The sequence below is a fragment of the Aotus nancymaae genome, unplaced genomic scaffold, assembly GCF_030222135.1.
Source record: "Aotus nancymaae isolate 86718 unplaced genomic scaffold, 86718_ANA_hifiasm-v0.15.2.pri h1tg000021l, whole genome shotgun sequence".
NCBI lineage: Eukaryota > Metazoa > Chordata > Mammalia > Primates > Aotidae > Aotus > Aotus nancymaae.
Genome location: NW_026988433.1, coordinates 10,250,485 through 10,266,017, shown reverse-complemented (window position 1 = coordinate 10,266,017; position 15,533 = coordinate 10,250,485). Strand labels below are relative to the sequence as shown.

General features: G+C 44.2%; 1 protein-coding gene across 1 annotated transcript in view; it reads left to right on the top strand.

Moving 5' to 3' along the window:
- The window catches only part of CCDC62 (coiled-coil domain containing 62), a 60,635-nt gene extending 46,525 nt beyond the window's left edge, over positions 1-14,110 (top strand). The window contains exon 11 of the mRNA XM_064379494.1: positions 9,917-14,110. Coding sequence (XP_064235564.1) covers positions 9,917-9,970 — 54 coding nt within the window. The 3' untranslated portion in view covers positions 9,971-14,110. The remainder of the gene's footprint in view (positions 1-9,916) is intronic.
- Positions 14,111-15,533: the final 1,423 nt, after the last annotated feature.

Below are 15,533 nucleotides of genomic sequence, written 5' to 3'. Positions count from 1 at the left end.
AGAATCAACTTGTCTATTTTTTTTTTTTTTTAAATGCTCTCTTGGTATTGTGGTTTTCTTTTTTCTTTTAAGATGGGGTTTTACCATGTTGTTCAGGCTGGTCTTGAACTCCCGACCTCAGGTGATCCGCCTGCCTTGGCCTCCAAGGTGCTTGGATTACAGGCATGAGCCACCACGCCTGGCCAGGTATTGTGGTTTTCTTTCTTTCTTTTTTCTTTTTCTTTTTTTTTTTTTTTTTTTGCGACTGAGTTTTACTCTGTCACCTAGGCTGGAGTGCAGTGGAGTGATCTCCGCTCACTGCAACCTCTGCCTCCCAGGTTCAAGTGATTCTCCTGCCTCAGCCTCCTGAGTAGCTGGGACTACAGGTGTGTGCCACCACACCTGGGTAACTTTTGTATTTATTAGAGATGAGGTTTCACTGTGCTGGCCAGGCTGGTCTGAAAATCCTGACCTCAGATGATCCACCTGCCTCGGCCTCCCCAAGTGCTGGGATTACAGACGTGAGCCAACATGCCTGGCTAGTATTGTGGTTTTCTTGAATCCATAGATTCAAGGACAATTGAGGAAAACTGACGTCTGTAAGCAGAGTATATCTCAATTTATTTTGGTCTTTCTTCATTTCTCTCGACCATATTTTGCATGTTCATTGTAAAGGTCTGGTACATCTTTTGTTAAATTTATCTCTAACACAGGTTGAGTATCTTTTTTTTTTTTTTTGAGACAGAGTTTCACTCTTGTTACCCAGGCTAGAGTGCAATGGCACGACCTCAGCTCACTGCAACCTCTGCCTCCCAGGTTCAAGCGATTCTCCTGCCTCAGCTTCTCGGGTAGCTGGGATTACAGGCATGTGCCACCAACCCCGACTAATTTTTGTCTTTTTAATAGACAGGGTTTCACCATATTGACCAGGTTGGTCTCGAACTCCTGACCTTGTGATCCACTTGCCTTGGCCTCCCAAAGTGCCAGGATTACAGGCATGAGCCACTGAGCCCGGCCTGGGTTGAGTATCTTATCCAAAATGCTTGGGACCAGAAGTGTTTTGGATTTCAGATATTTTTTGATTTAGGCATATTTGCATTATATACTTAGAGTTGAGCATCCCTGATCCAAAAATGTTTTCGAGACCATCTCGCTCTGTCGCTCAGGCTGGAGGGCAGTGGTACAATCTCAGCTCACTGCAACCTCCGCCTGCTGGGTTCAAGTAATTCTGCTGCCTCAGCGTCCCAAGTAGTGGGGACTACAGGCATGCACTACTGCATCTGGCTAATTTTTGTAGAGACCCAGGTTTTACCATGTTGGCCAGGCTGGTCTCGAACTCTTGACCTCAGGTGATCTGCCCACCTTGGCCTCCCAAAGTGCTGGGATTACAGTCATAAGCCACTATACTCATCCAGATTTTGGATTTATAGACTAGGGATAATCAACCTGTATTTTGTTTATTGATATGGTTATACATTATATTTTAAACTTCATTCTCAAATTGTTTATTAATGATACAAATAACTACAGTTGATTGTAGTTATTTGATTGTAAGTTACAGTTGATTGTAAATTGCAACTTTTCTGAATTCATCTATTCTAGTAGAGTTTTTGTAGATTCCTTAGGATTTTCTACACAATCATGTCATTCACGAATAGAAACGGTTTCATTCCTTTTTCCAGTGTTTATGCCTTATTTCGTTTTCTTCCCTTATTGCTCTGGCTAGGACCTCCAGATCAGTGTTGAGTAGGAGGGGAGCAGACATCTTTGCCTTGTTTCGGGAAATACTCTCTGATGGCATTTCTTGCTTAGTCCATCTTCAGATTAGTGTTTTGTTAGATTCAGAGTTCCCTGGAGCAGTTTCTATGTGACGCAAATAGATCCAAAACTAGAACATTAATCATTTTAGAATCAACATGCTCATTGCCATGAGCCTCAACAGGTAATTGCAGAAATTAGCTTAAAGAAGAACAGACTCCCAAAATAGAAATTTTTCCAAGTATACAATGTGTGCTATATAAGCTTTTCAATGTGGAAACTGTGCTGGACTCTGGTGTTTCTTAGGAAGATTTCTTCTCACAAGCTGTCTCTGAGGCATTTGTGAACCCTTGCATTTATATCGGGGCAGAGGAAGGTTTTTAGTGACAAAACTATTTTGGTGCTTAGCTCTCCCTTTAAATGTATGCAGTGAGGCTGTTTCTTCCCCTGCGTCTAGGGAGGACTTTAATGACTTTTCTGGTCATGCTTTGGCAGCTATTTCTTTAAAATATGTATTTTTAATTGAGATATAGGCCGGCCATGGTGGCCAACGCGTGTAATCTCAGCACTTTGCGAGGCCAAGACAGACAGCTCACTTGAGCCAAGGAGTTTGAGACCAGCCTGGGCAACACTGGGAAACCCTACCTTTACAAAACAAATTGTTTTAATTAGCCGGACACACTGGCATGTACCTGTAGTCCCAGCTACTCAGGAGGCTGGTGGGAGAATCACTTGATCCTGGGAGGCCAAGACTGTAGTGAGCCGTGATCTTGCCACTGTACTCCAGCCTGGGTGACAGAGAGAGACCCTATATCCAAAAAGAAAGAGAGAATTCACATTTTATTATTTACATACAATCACTCTTCTAAAGTATACAATTTGTGGTTTTTAAAATAACATTCGGGGGGCGGGGAACAAAAAAATAATATTCATAAAATTGTGCAGCCACTACCCCTATCTAATTCTAGAATATTTTCATGGCCCCTAAATGAGACCCCACGCCCATTGGCAGCCACTCCCCATCCTCTTCTCTGCGTAGCCACTGGCTACCACAATCTACCTTCTGTCTCTATGGATTTGTTGGGCAGATAATTTTAATCCAAACTTGTTGAATAGAATTCATGGGATCCATGACCTTCAATGAAATAAAGATTATATGCCAGTTTATTTTTATTTTATTTTATTTTTGAGACAGAGTCTCACTCTTTCCTCCACTTCCCAGACTCAAGTGATTCTCCTGCCTCAGCCTCCTGAGTAGCTGGAATTACAGGTGTTGGCCACTACACCCAGTTAATTATTATTTTTTGAGATGGAATCTCTGTCTCCCAGGCTGGAGTGCAGTGGCGCAATCTTGGCTCACTGTAAACTCCACCTCCCGGGTTCAAGTGATTCTCCTGTCTCAGCCTCCCAAGTAGCTGGGTTTACAGGCATGCACCACCACGCCCAGCTAATTTTTTTGTATTTTTAGTAGAGATGGGGTTTCACTGTGTTGGCCAGGCTGGTCTGGAACCCCTGACCTCAGGTGATCCGCCTGCCTCGGCCTCCCAAAGTGCTGGGATTGGAAACACACTGCTTTTGTATCTCCTCCATGGCTCAGTTCACCTGGGTACGGCTCATCTAGTGTTTCTGGTGGACAAAACTGCACAGAAACACAAACCTCACATTGGGCTCAAATTGTTCACTCGCACTGTTGCCAGTCTGGAGTGCAGTGGCACGATCTTGGCTCACTGCAACCTCCGCCTCCTGGGTTCAAGTGATTCTCCTGTCTCAGCCTCCTGAATAGCTACGATTACAGGTGCCCACAACCACACCCAGCTAATTTTTGTATTTTTAGTAGAGAGTAGAGACAGAGTTTCACCATGTTGCCCAGGCAGGTCTTGAACTTCTGACCTCAAGTGGTCCTCCCAACTTGGCCTCCCAAAGTGCTGGGATTACAGGTGTGAGCCACCATGCCCGGCCCAAATTCACATTTTCCAAACAAGCATTATAGCAACAGATGGCTCCTCCTTGTCCTCATGGCTTCAGGCTGTCTCTTAACCTCTTCTTTAGGGTTTTATGTCAAATTCCTAAGATATAATCAAGCACTCCCTCGTTTTTGTCCTGTTAGTGTGGCTGTGTGTGTGTGCACATGTGTGCGTGTGTGCGTGTGTATCTGTCTCCATCAGCGTGCACATCAGGTACCTGACAGGTGACTGCATCCATCCCCCCACCCTCACCCCCCGTGAATGCCTCAGGACCCTTCACCTTGGCACCCTGGCATCCTGGCTGCAGTACCCAGCACCTGCCACAGGGGGCCCTCAGGGCCTCCCTTGAACGGAACTGATAGGAACGTGCAGGAAAAGACAAAGCTGGCCAGGTGCAGTGGCTAACACCTATAATCTCAGCACTTTGGGAGGCCAAGGTGGGAGGATCACTTGAGGCCAGGAGTTCAAGTCCTGCCTGGGCAACATAGCAAAACCTTGTCTCTACAAAAAATGTTAAAATTAGCTGGACGTGGTTGCATAGGACTGTAGTCCCAGGTACTTGGGAGGTTGAGGCAGGAGGATTGCTTGAGCACAAGGTCAAGGCTACAATGAGCTATGATCACACCACTGTACTCCAGCTTGGGCCATAGAGTGGGACCCTCTCTAAGAAAAATAAAATAAAATTAGCCAGGCACAGTGACTCAGACCTGTAATCCTGGCTCTTTGGGAGGACCACATAGGAGGATTGCTTAAGCCTGGGAGTTCGAGACCAGCCTGGGCAAGATAGCGAGACTCCATTGCTACAAAAAAAAAAAAAGTTAGCCAAGTATAGTGGCTCACACCTATAGTTTCAGCTACTCAGGAGGCCAAGGTAGGGAGATCTGACTTTGAGCTCAGGAGTTCGAGGCTACAGTGAGACATGATCATACCATAGCACTCCAGCCTGGGCAACAGAGCAAGACCCTGTCTCAAAAAAGTAATTTTTTAAGAATTATTATCTGAGCTAGAAAGAACCAGAAGAGATAACTAATTCTAACCTTACATATTACAGGAAGGGAAAAATGACTGAATTTCTTACTCAACATCCTACAGCTAGAATCAGAAAACCATTTAATTGGAAAAACTGTTGGCTCCAGATATCATACATTTTCTGGTGCATTATCTGATTCTAGAGATATTGGGAAGACAGAATTTAAAAAAACAGGGATTTACTTGGCAACACACTTTACAAACTCCTCCCCTCATGCCTTTGTACTGAGTACAGCTAGGTACAGAGAAAGCAAATAATTTTGTTTAAAAATTCTTAATTTCTGCCGAACACGGTGGCTCACGCCTGTAATCCCAGTACTTTGGGAGGCCGAGGCGAGTGGTTCATGAGGTTAGGAGATCGAGACCATCCTGACCAACATGATGAAACCCTGTCTCTACTAAAATACAAAAAAATTAGCTGGGCATGGTGGCACATGCTTGTAATCCCAGCTACTTGGGAGGCTGAGGCAGGAGAATCACTTGAACCTGGGAGGCGGAGGTTGCGGTGAGCCCAGATTGTGCCATTGCACTCCAGCCTGGGAGACAGAGCGAGACTCCATCTCAAAAAAATAAATTAATTAAAATAAAATAAAATAAATCTTCTTAATTTCTGCAATAAGGAAGCAGGGTAAAGTTCTGAGCAGCCTGTCTGCTTGGCCAGGGCTTTGCCATCTGTTGCTACAGACGAGGGTCATAATTCAGAGCCTTGCTGTGAGACAGGCACTCTCCCAGGTTGCCAGGGAGCATGAAGAGATTCAGTCCTCCTGGCGAGGAAATTGGCAATGTTTTCTAAAAATCACCGAAGAACTGACGCTTTGACGATGCAGTATCACTTTGGGAATCTCTCCCACGGACACTTCCGCAAGTGTGTGAAATGGCATGGGCGTGTTTTTCTTTGCAGCATTGCTTTACAATAGCAAATGATAGGAGGCCACCCAGTGTCCAGCAAAAGGGAACAAGTTGTGGTCTACCCACACGGTGGAGTTCTGAGCAGCCGTAGAACAGAATGAGGTGCTCTGGGATGTGGAAATATTTCCAGATTTATTACTAAGTGAGAAACATGGAAGACACTGAAGGTTCATATGGCATTCCACATACCTAAGAAAGGGGTTGGTCAGGAGCAGTGGCTCATGCCTGTAATCCCATAACTTTGGGAGGCCAAGGCGGGAGGATTGCTTAAGCCCAGGAGTTCAAGACCAGCCTGGGCAATATAGCTAGACCCTGTCTCTGCAAAAAAGGTTTTTAAAAACATTAGCGGGGCATGGTGGTGCATCCTTGTGGTCCCAGGCACTCAGGAGGTGGGGCAGGAGGATCACTTGAGCCCAGGAATTTGAGGCTGCAATAAGCTGTGATTAAGCCACTGCATTCCAGCCTGGGTGATTGAGCAAAATCCTGTCTCAAAAAAAAAAAAAAAGAAGAAGAAGAAGAATAAAAGAAAGAGGATGGCAATAAGAATATATATTTGTGCAAGGACACAGTGGAAAGATGATATAAATTTACCAGTGGGAGGCGTGAGGGATGACATGGAAGTGGGACTTCTCAGTTTACACCTGTTTTTATTATTTTTATTTTTAAACTATTCAAGAAAAACTCCAATAATTTAAAAATAGACAAAGGAGAAAAAAGCGAGAGTAGGAGGAAGCACAGCTGAACACATTGCCTCGCGGTGGCCGGCTTCCTCCTTGCCTCGAGGGTGGGAGTGCGGAGGGACCCTGCCGTAAACTGTGCTTGGCGCTCTGCCTGCTGCGGGGGCCTGGCCATTCTGATTGCCGGCCTGAGACGGTTGGTGTTACCTGTCTCAGCTCTTCGCCTTTCTTGTGACAGGCTGATAAAGGCTGCAGATCCCTTTTAGACACTGGGGTCTGCTGGGGGAGTGGGGGTCTAGGGGAGGGATAGCAGGGGGTGGGGAGATTGGGGAGGGATAACATTAGGAGAAATACCTAATGTAGGTGATGGGGGAATGGAGGCAGCAAACCACCACGGCATGTGTATACCTGTGTAACAATCCTGCAACATCTGCCTATGTACCCCAGAACTTAAAGTAAAATTTAAAAAAAAAAAGAAAGAAAATAAAGACAAAGTAGCATGTTGAGATTTTCTTGCTACTGTAGTGAGGGTAGTGAAGAGATCCTATTTCATAGAAAATAGCACCTGCAGGGCTCAGAGTCCTCGCACATGAAAGTGTTTGGTGCCTCATGTGCAAAAAAAAATGAAGTTTTAAATGAATAAGACAAAATATATAGCATGGTGCATGGTGGGCAGGTGCGGTGGCTCACACCTATAATCCCAGCCCTTTGGGAGGCCAAGGCAGGCGGATCACCCGAGGTCAGGAGTTCCAGACCAGCCTTGCCAACATGGTGAAACCCCGTCTCTACTAAAAATACAAAAATTAGCCAGGCATGGTGGTATGCCTATAATCCCAGCAACTCGGGAGGCTGAGGCGGGAGAATCATTTGAACGTGGGAGGCGGAGGTTACAGCGAGCCAAGATCGTGCCACCGTATTCCAGCCTGGGTGACAGAGCGAGACTCTGTTTCAAAAAAAAAATCAGATGGTAAAATACATGGGCAATTTGCATAGACAGGAAGCAGCATGAGTAAAAGCACAGAGGCCTGGAAGCACCCTTGGGTGACCCTGAGGAACTGTGAGGGATCCTGGCACGGCTGGAATGCAGGCCATGCAGGCAGGAGGAGGTGAGGAGGTGGGCTTACTTACAAGCCAGGGGTCACCACGGAATGCACCTGGGTCTTTCCAGGTGTTATCTCCCCTTCATTCGTCCCCCTCACCTCTCCACTCTCCCTCCTCTCTCTTTTCCCCACCCGGACACCTAACAAGGCTAACGAGGCAACTCAGCACTCAGAGTTGCTGATGCTTAACTGCTGACCACTGTTTTCAATAGGGCTCACTTAGGGCTCACTGCGTCGTCGCCTGTGTTAGGGCTGACAACGAGCCAGTTATATCTGGGCGTTAGCTGATGCCTAGTGCTAAGCTATAACACACATGGTAAAGCAGACAGAGAAGTCCTTCCAGATCAGAGACAAAGGAGACCCGCAGATGAATGGGACGTCAAGAAGCCTTTGTTGGATAGATGGATGGCAGTTGTATTCGGTCACTTCATTATATTTTATTCATTTCCTAAGGTTTTATTTATTTATTATTTTCGGAGACAGGGTCTCACTCTGTCACTAGGGCTAGAGTGCAGTGGCATGATCATGGCTTACTTCTGCCTCGAACTCCCAGGCTCCAGTGGTCCTTCCACTTGAGCCTCCTAAATACCTGGGACTAAGAGTGTGTGTCACCATGCTGGCTGATTTTTTTTTTTTTTTTGAAATTGCGTCTAGCTCTGTCTCAGACTAGAGTGCAGTGGCTTGATGGCAGCTCACTGCAACCTTTGCGTCCCCGGTTCAAGCGATTTTCCTGCCTCAGCCTTCTGAATAGCTGGGATTACAGGCTCGAGTCACCACACCCAGCTAATCTTTGCATTTTTAGTAGAAATGGGGTTTCACCACATTGGCCAGGCTGGTCTTGAACTCTTGACCTCGTGATTTGCTGGCCTCGGCCTCCCAAAGTGCTGAGAGTTCAGGTGTGAGCCACTGCGCCCGGCCTAATTTTTTTTAGTATATTTTTTGTCTCTCTGTTTTGCCCAGGCTGGTCTCAAACTCCTGGGCTCAAGCGATCCTTCTCCCTCAGCCTCCCAAAGTGCTGGGATTGCAGGCCACTGCGTGCAGCCCCACGGGCTTTTTTAAATTGACAAAGAATAATTGTATATATTTATAGTGTACAGTGCAATGTTATGATATGTATATAACATCACGGAATTACTAAACCAGCTGTATCTATCACCTCACATACTTGTCATGAATAAGTATAAGTGGAAAGATTTAGAATCTATTCATTTAAAAATTTTTACATGTATAATACATTATTATTGGCTGGGCACAGTGGGTCATATCTGTAATAGCCCTTTGGGAGGCTGAGGTGGGAGGATCACTTAAAGCCGGGAATGGGCAACAATGGGATACCTGTCTCTATAAAGTTTTTTTTAAACCACAATACATTATTATTATCCATAGTCGTGGTGCTGTGCAATAGATCACTAAAACTTTTTCCTCCTGTCTAATTGAAACTTTGTGCCTTTCACCAGCAGCTCCCTTCCCCATCCACTCCCTCCAGCAGCCTCTGGTAACCACTGTTGCACTCCATGCTTCTATGAGTTCCACATTTTTTAGATTTCACGTGTAAGTGAGATCAGACAGCATTTGTCTTTCTGTGCCTGGCTTCTTTTACTTAGCCTAATGTCCTCCAGGTTCATCCACGTTTTTGTAAATGAAAGAATTTTGTTTTTTGGGTTTTTTTTGACATGGAGTTTCGCTCTTGTTGCCCAGGCTGGAGTACAATGGCACAATCTCAGCTCACCGCAATCTCTGCCTTCTGGGTTCAGGCAATTCTCCTGCCTCACCCTCTCAAGTAGCTGGGATTATAGGCATGCTGCCACGCCTGGCTAATTTTTGTATTTTTAGTAGAGACAGGGTTTCTCCATGTTGGTCAGGCTGGTTTCGAACTCCCAACCTCAGGTGATCTGCCTGCCTTGGCCTCCTAAAGTGCTGGGATTATAGGCACGAGCCACAGAGCCCAGCCAAATTTTGTGTTTGTGATTAAATAGTATTCCATAGTGCGTATATACTACATTTTCCCGGTCCACTCATCTGCTGATGGGCACTTACGTTGCTTCCACATCTTGGCTGTTGTGAATAGTGCTGCAATGAACATGGAGTGCAGAATCTCTTCATCTAACGTCTTTTTTTGAGGAGGGGTCTCACTGTATCGGTCAGACTGGAGTACAGTGTCATGATCTTGATTTACTGCAATCTCTGCCTCCTGGGTTCAAGCAGTTCTCCCACCTCAGCTTCCCAAGTACCTGGGATTACAGGAGGGCACCACCATGCCCAGCTAATTTTTGGGAGAGATGGGGTTTCACCATGTTGGCCAGGCTGATCTCAAACTCCTGACCTCAATTGATCCACCTGCCCTGGCCTCCCAAAGTGCTGGGATTATAGGCGTGAGCCTGTATCCAGCCTCATCTCATCTAACATCTTTTTAAGGCATTTGTGCTATATCTGTGTTTAGTCTTCTTAAGAATTTTCTAGTTTATTTATCCTGGATACTAATCTGGGGGTTGTTTTCTAGAACTCGGAGGTCCCAGAAGAGTCAACTCAAAACAATACCTTTGTCAGTTACTGAAGGAAACAAAAGACAGCTTCAGTATTCATCATGATCGTGGGTAAGTCACCTTCGCTTATCTCATCCTATATCTCAATTAATATTTAATAAGTAACTTGGGAACATTGATAACGTGGAGTCAAGGCCATGCATTTGACCTGCAATACTTTCTCTTTTGCTTGGCCAGTTTATACATACCTTCTAAATTTAATCAGAGTAAAATGTCAATTACTTGCAAGTGAAATGCAGATCAAAAAGTTCTTGTTCTCCTGCACTTCAGCCTGGGAACAGAGTGAGACCTTGTCTCTTTTAAAACAAGCTATTATTCTGAATACCAGAATTTTAAATCTAGTAAATGAATACATAGACACAGCTTTAAAAATCAGAATCTGATATGAAAAGATGCTCAACATCACCAATGATCAGGGGTTGCAAATCAAAACCTCAATGCGGTACCACCTTACTCAAGCAAGAGTGGCCATAATTTAAAAATCAAGAAATAATAGACTGCGTGGATGTGGTGAACAGGGAACACTCTACACTGCTGGTGGGAATGTAAACTAGCACAACCACTATGGAAAACAGGGTGGAGATTATCCTTAAAGAACTAAAACTAGAACTACCATTTGATCCAGCAATCCTGCTTTCAGGTATCTTCCTGGAGGAAAAGTAGTCATTATATGAAAAAGACATTTGTACACACATGTTTATAGCCCCACAATTTGAAATTGCAAAAATACAGAACTGGTGCAGATGCCCATCATGTGGTATATGGGCAGGGCGTGGTGGCTCATGCCTGTAATCCTACAACTTTTGGAGGCTAAGGCAGGGGGATCACCTGAGGTCAGGTGTAGGGCTGTTGGTCCCACAGGGTCATGGGGTGTCCTTTATGCTGTGCTGAGGTGCAGGATCTGAGAAGTAAAGAGACAGGACACTGAAGAACTGGTGAAGAGCAGCTGGACTCGGGGGGCCACGCCACTTATGAGCAGAGACTGGCAAGGCCCCGAACGCCCAGAAGCATCTGTATTTGTTAGGTACAAGCAGGGGCATGGGTTGTAAGTGAGGTCATCATCTATAGGCTTAGTGATAGGGCATACATAATCACGTGAGTCACAATCGAAGGGGCCACCCCATTATGTCATCTGGGCAGACAGGTGGGCCATGCAGAGTAGGGGGCCGTGCCATGCGCAGTAGTAGAGGGTCGTGTACAGAAAAGGGGTCCACCCCCATTAGGTCACAGAGGCAAGGAGGTAGGCTGTGTGCAACAGGTGTCATGCGCAACACTTCTTATCTGGGGGCTGGAGACTTCAAAGGGTTTCTAATAGAAGGATAACTGTAAGCCAATGCAGTAGGAGCTGACAGACTTATGCTCTTCTCTTAAGATACTTATGGGAGGATGATTTGAGCTAGCACAGAAGTGAGAAAGGACTGACTGGGTGTGCAACTGCTGTGACAGGTCACACCAGAGGGGTTCTTCTCCCTCGGTTATTTGCAGGATTTCAGGCCTGAGGCTTACTTTCCACTGGAACTGGATGCAAGGTACTACAACTCCTTTATCAGGAGAAGAGGCTCTTGCTCCAAGCCTGCCATACAGCATATGCCCTTTCAGGCAGGGATGCCACCATCTGGGTCTTTGGTTCTTGTCCTGGTCTGGCTTGTTTTCTCATGTACTGCTTCTGTTCTGTGACTGCTCTAGGCATTCCTCCTACTACAAACTACTATATGGTTAGATAGAAGGATTATATAAATAAGCACTAAATGTGTCAGTACAGCTCTGACTACATCCATTATATGATTATATAGAAAGATTATATGAAACTAAGTATGATTATATATATAAGCTAGGTATAGTAGCAGTAAGTTATTATATGATTATATAGAAAGATTATATGGGACTAAGTATGATTATATATATAATCTAGATATAAATAAGCAGTGAATTATACTTCAGGCACTAATTGTGCCTGGGGTCTGCACAGTTCTCCTTCCTTGGTGCCCATGGGGGGGTTGTTACCCACAGTCGGGAATTCGAGACCAGCCTGGCCAACATAGTGAAACCCTGTCTCTACTAAAAATGCAAACATTACCCGGGTGTGGTGGTATGCACCTGTAATCCCAGAATTGTGCCACTGCACTCTAGCTTGGGCAACAGAGTGAGACTCTATCTACAAAAAACAAAAGAAAATGTGCTACATGTGTACCATAGAATACTACTCAGCCATAAAAAGGAATGAAATAATGCCATCTGCAGCAACCTGGATGGGATTGGAGACCGTCATTCTAAAAGAAGTAACTCAGGAATGGAAAACCAAACATCATATGTTCTCACATGTAAGTGGGAGCTAAGCTACGAGGATGCAAAGGCATAACAATGATACAATGGGCTCTGGGGACTCGGGGAAGGATGGGAAGATGGGTGAGGGATAAAAGACCACACATTGGGTGCAGAGTACACCGCTTGGCTGATGAGCACACCAACATCTCAGAAATCACCACTAAAGTACTTACCACGTAACCAAACACCACCTGTTCTCCAAAAACTATTCATCAAATAATTTATTAGAAAAAAATTATAGCCAAAAAAAAATCAGAATCAATGTTTCAGCATTTCATCTGAGTGTCTATCCGGAAAGAAGTCTTTTTTTTTGAGATGGAGTCTTGCTCTGTTGCCCAGTCTGGAGTACAGTGGTACAATCTCAGCTCACTGCAACTTCTACCTCCTAGGTTCAAGTGATTCTCCTGCCTCAGCCTCCCGGGCAGCTGGTATTACAGGCGTGCACCACCATGCCCGACTAATTTTTTTGGCATTTTTAGTAGAGACAGGATTTTGCCATGTTGGTCAGGCTGGTCTTGAACTCCTGAGCTCAAGTGATCAAGCCGCCTTGGCCTCCCAAAGTGCTGGGATTAAAGGTGTGACCCACCATGCCTGGCCAAGAAGTCTTTACATGGGGTAAAGCTTTATAAAAGTTTCACATGGGGTAAAAGCGTCATAAAAACGTTTATTGACCCAGTAAGCACTTTCTGGATTTGTGTTTACTTCTATCAGACCTGCATTTCATATGCAGTTTCTTCAGAACCCAGTTTGATAAGCTAAAGGGTACAGGCATTTCAGATCTTTTCAAGGTAAGCATAGCAGCATATCAAAGGCTCTGGGGAAGCAGGAAGCCTGAGCAGCACCATCCCCACCCCCATCCCTCCTCTTCTCTCGCTCTCCCTCTCTCTGCTGAGTTTTCATATTTATAATATTTTGCATGTCCTGATGTTGATGAAAATCAGGATGTATAGTTAACATTTTAGACGCCAGAACTTACAGCACACTCTCCAATGTTAATTGATTGTATTTTATTAATGTCATGTTTCTTCATCCAAAAGCAGATTTCTCATCTATGTGGAAGGCAGAAAGCAGATGCTAATACCAAATGAATACTTAACTGTAAAACTAAAAGAGGATTGTAGTTCTTCATAAACAACACTTAATTCCAACGCAGAGCAGAATCGGAAAGGTTAATTTTTAAACATCTACACTTTGTTTATTTTCAAGTTAACCATTTTTATGCAGAAGAAATATTTTCATGTGTAAGAAATTAGACCTTATTGTACATATACAAACTTGGAATTATGCTAAGAATGAAAAAGACTTCTCTATAAAGATACAGACTACAGTTAAGTACTAGAGAAGCTCTTAAAAAGTGTAAACGTCAAATACAGAAAGAACCCCTGCATATAAAGTGCTGTTTTAACTCTCTGATTTTTAAAACATCTGTGCATACAAATTTAAATTATAAACAACAGCTTATCAGAGTCAGGTCAAAATATTTGAGAAATAGTATTCTCTCATGGTTTCAGCTCTTGACTTTGCTGTGTAAATAGACATAAATTGCTTTGAAATAAAATGTGACTGGACAATAGCTCCTTGGTTACTCAAGGGCCTTCTGTCCCAAGCTGAGCAGAGCCCCATCTTCCTGGGTCTATAGCAGTCCCACCTACTTACACAAACAAAAGCTTACTGGCAGATCAAGTTTTATATGCATTTAAAAAAATCCTAAAGACTAAAGCACTTCCATTTTAACTTGTAAAGTAATTTAATTTTTTAAAGAATATACTCTGTGCCTCTGTGTCTTTTCTGAAAGAATTGATCAGTTTCAGTCAATAAAAGATATTTTTAATACTAAAGAAAAAAATATGTTTCCTTGGTTTCTTTTTATTTCACAGGAGTAAAATAAGGAAGGTCCATCGCTTTAAACTGAACCTGGCAAGTTAATTTCCTCAGGAATGGGAATGTATTTTTTTAAGCATTGCAGATATCAAAGTTCTATTGTGCTGAATAAATGCCCCTTTGTTAACAGGTTTCAGTGTTACTTCAGAGATGATTTTCATGAGCGGGGAAGAGCCACCCCATTTAGCCTTCTTAATGAGGGTGCTGAAAAGAGACGTTGGGTGAGGTTTGGTTATGCTCTTTATCAATGCGCGCTTTCTCCCTCAGGCTGGGCCGTCCAGAGCAAAACTGAGAAAGGTATAGTTGATTCTGAACCGCCGCCTGCCAAGTAGAAACCTAAAATGTCCCTTGGGAGGCTGACTTCCAATCTAAGAATCAAAATATTAAATTTTCTCCTCCTTCTTATGATAGGTTCATGGCTGCACATTAACTTCCCTAGTGAAAAGGCAACACTGAATAGATGCTAGATAGGAAAATTTCAGGGAACTAAAGGATTTGAAAATAATTAAACAGGCTGGGCACGGTGGCTCACACCTGTAATCCCAGCACTTTGGGAGGCTGAGGTGGGCGGATCACGAGATCAAGAGACGGAGACCATCCTGGCCAACATAGTGAAACCCTGTCTCTACTAAAACATACAAAAAATTAGCTGGGTGTGGCGTTGTGCGCCTGTAGTCCCAGCTACTCAGGAGGCTAAGGCAGGAGAATTGCTTGAACCGGGGAAGCGGAGGTTGCAGTGAGCCGAGATCATACCACTGCACTCCTGCCTGGTGCCTGGCGACAGAGCAAGACTGTGTCTCAAAAAAAAAAAAGAAAGAAAGAAAAAAGAAAATAAACATTATTTTATGGCTAAATGTATTTTAGCTCATAGAATTATAGTACCTGTAACACCCAACACTTCTTGTATCCCACTACCTTATTGTTCTATATGAAATTCAACAATGAGAAGTCTCGGCCAGGCGTGGTGGCCTATGCCTGTAATCCCAGCACTTTGGAAGGGCAAGGCAGGCGGATCACTTGAAGTCAGGAGTTTGAGACCAGCCTGGTCAACATGACGAAACCCCGTCTCTACTAAAAATACAGAAAATTAGCTGGCCGTAGTGTTGTGCGCCTGTAATCTCAGCTACTCGGGAGGCTGAAGCAGGAGAATTGCTTGAACCCAGGAGGCAGAGGTTGCAGTGAGCTGAGATCGCTCCACAGCACTCCAGCCTGGGCGACTGGCGAAGTTCCATCTCAAAAAAAAAAAAAAAAGAGAAATTTAATATTAGCAATGTATCTAGCTCAACCTAAGTTATTTAAATGACAGGATTTCATTTGTTTTTATGGCTAGATAGTATTCCATTGTGTGTGTGTGTGTGTGTGTGTGTG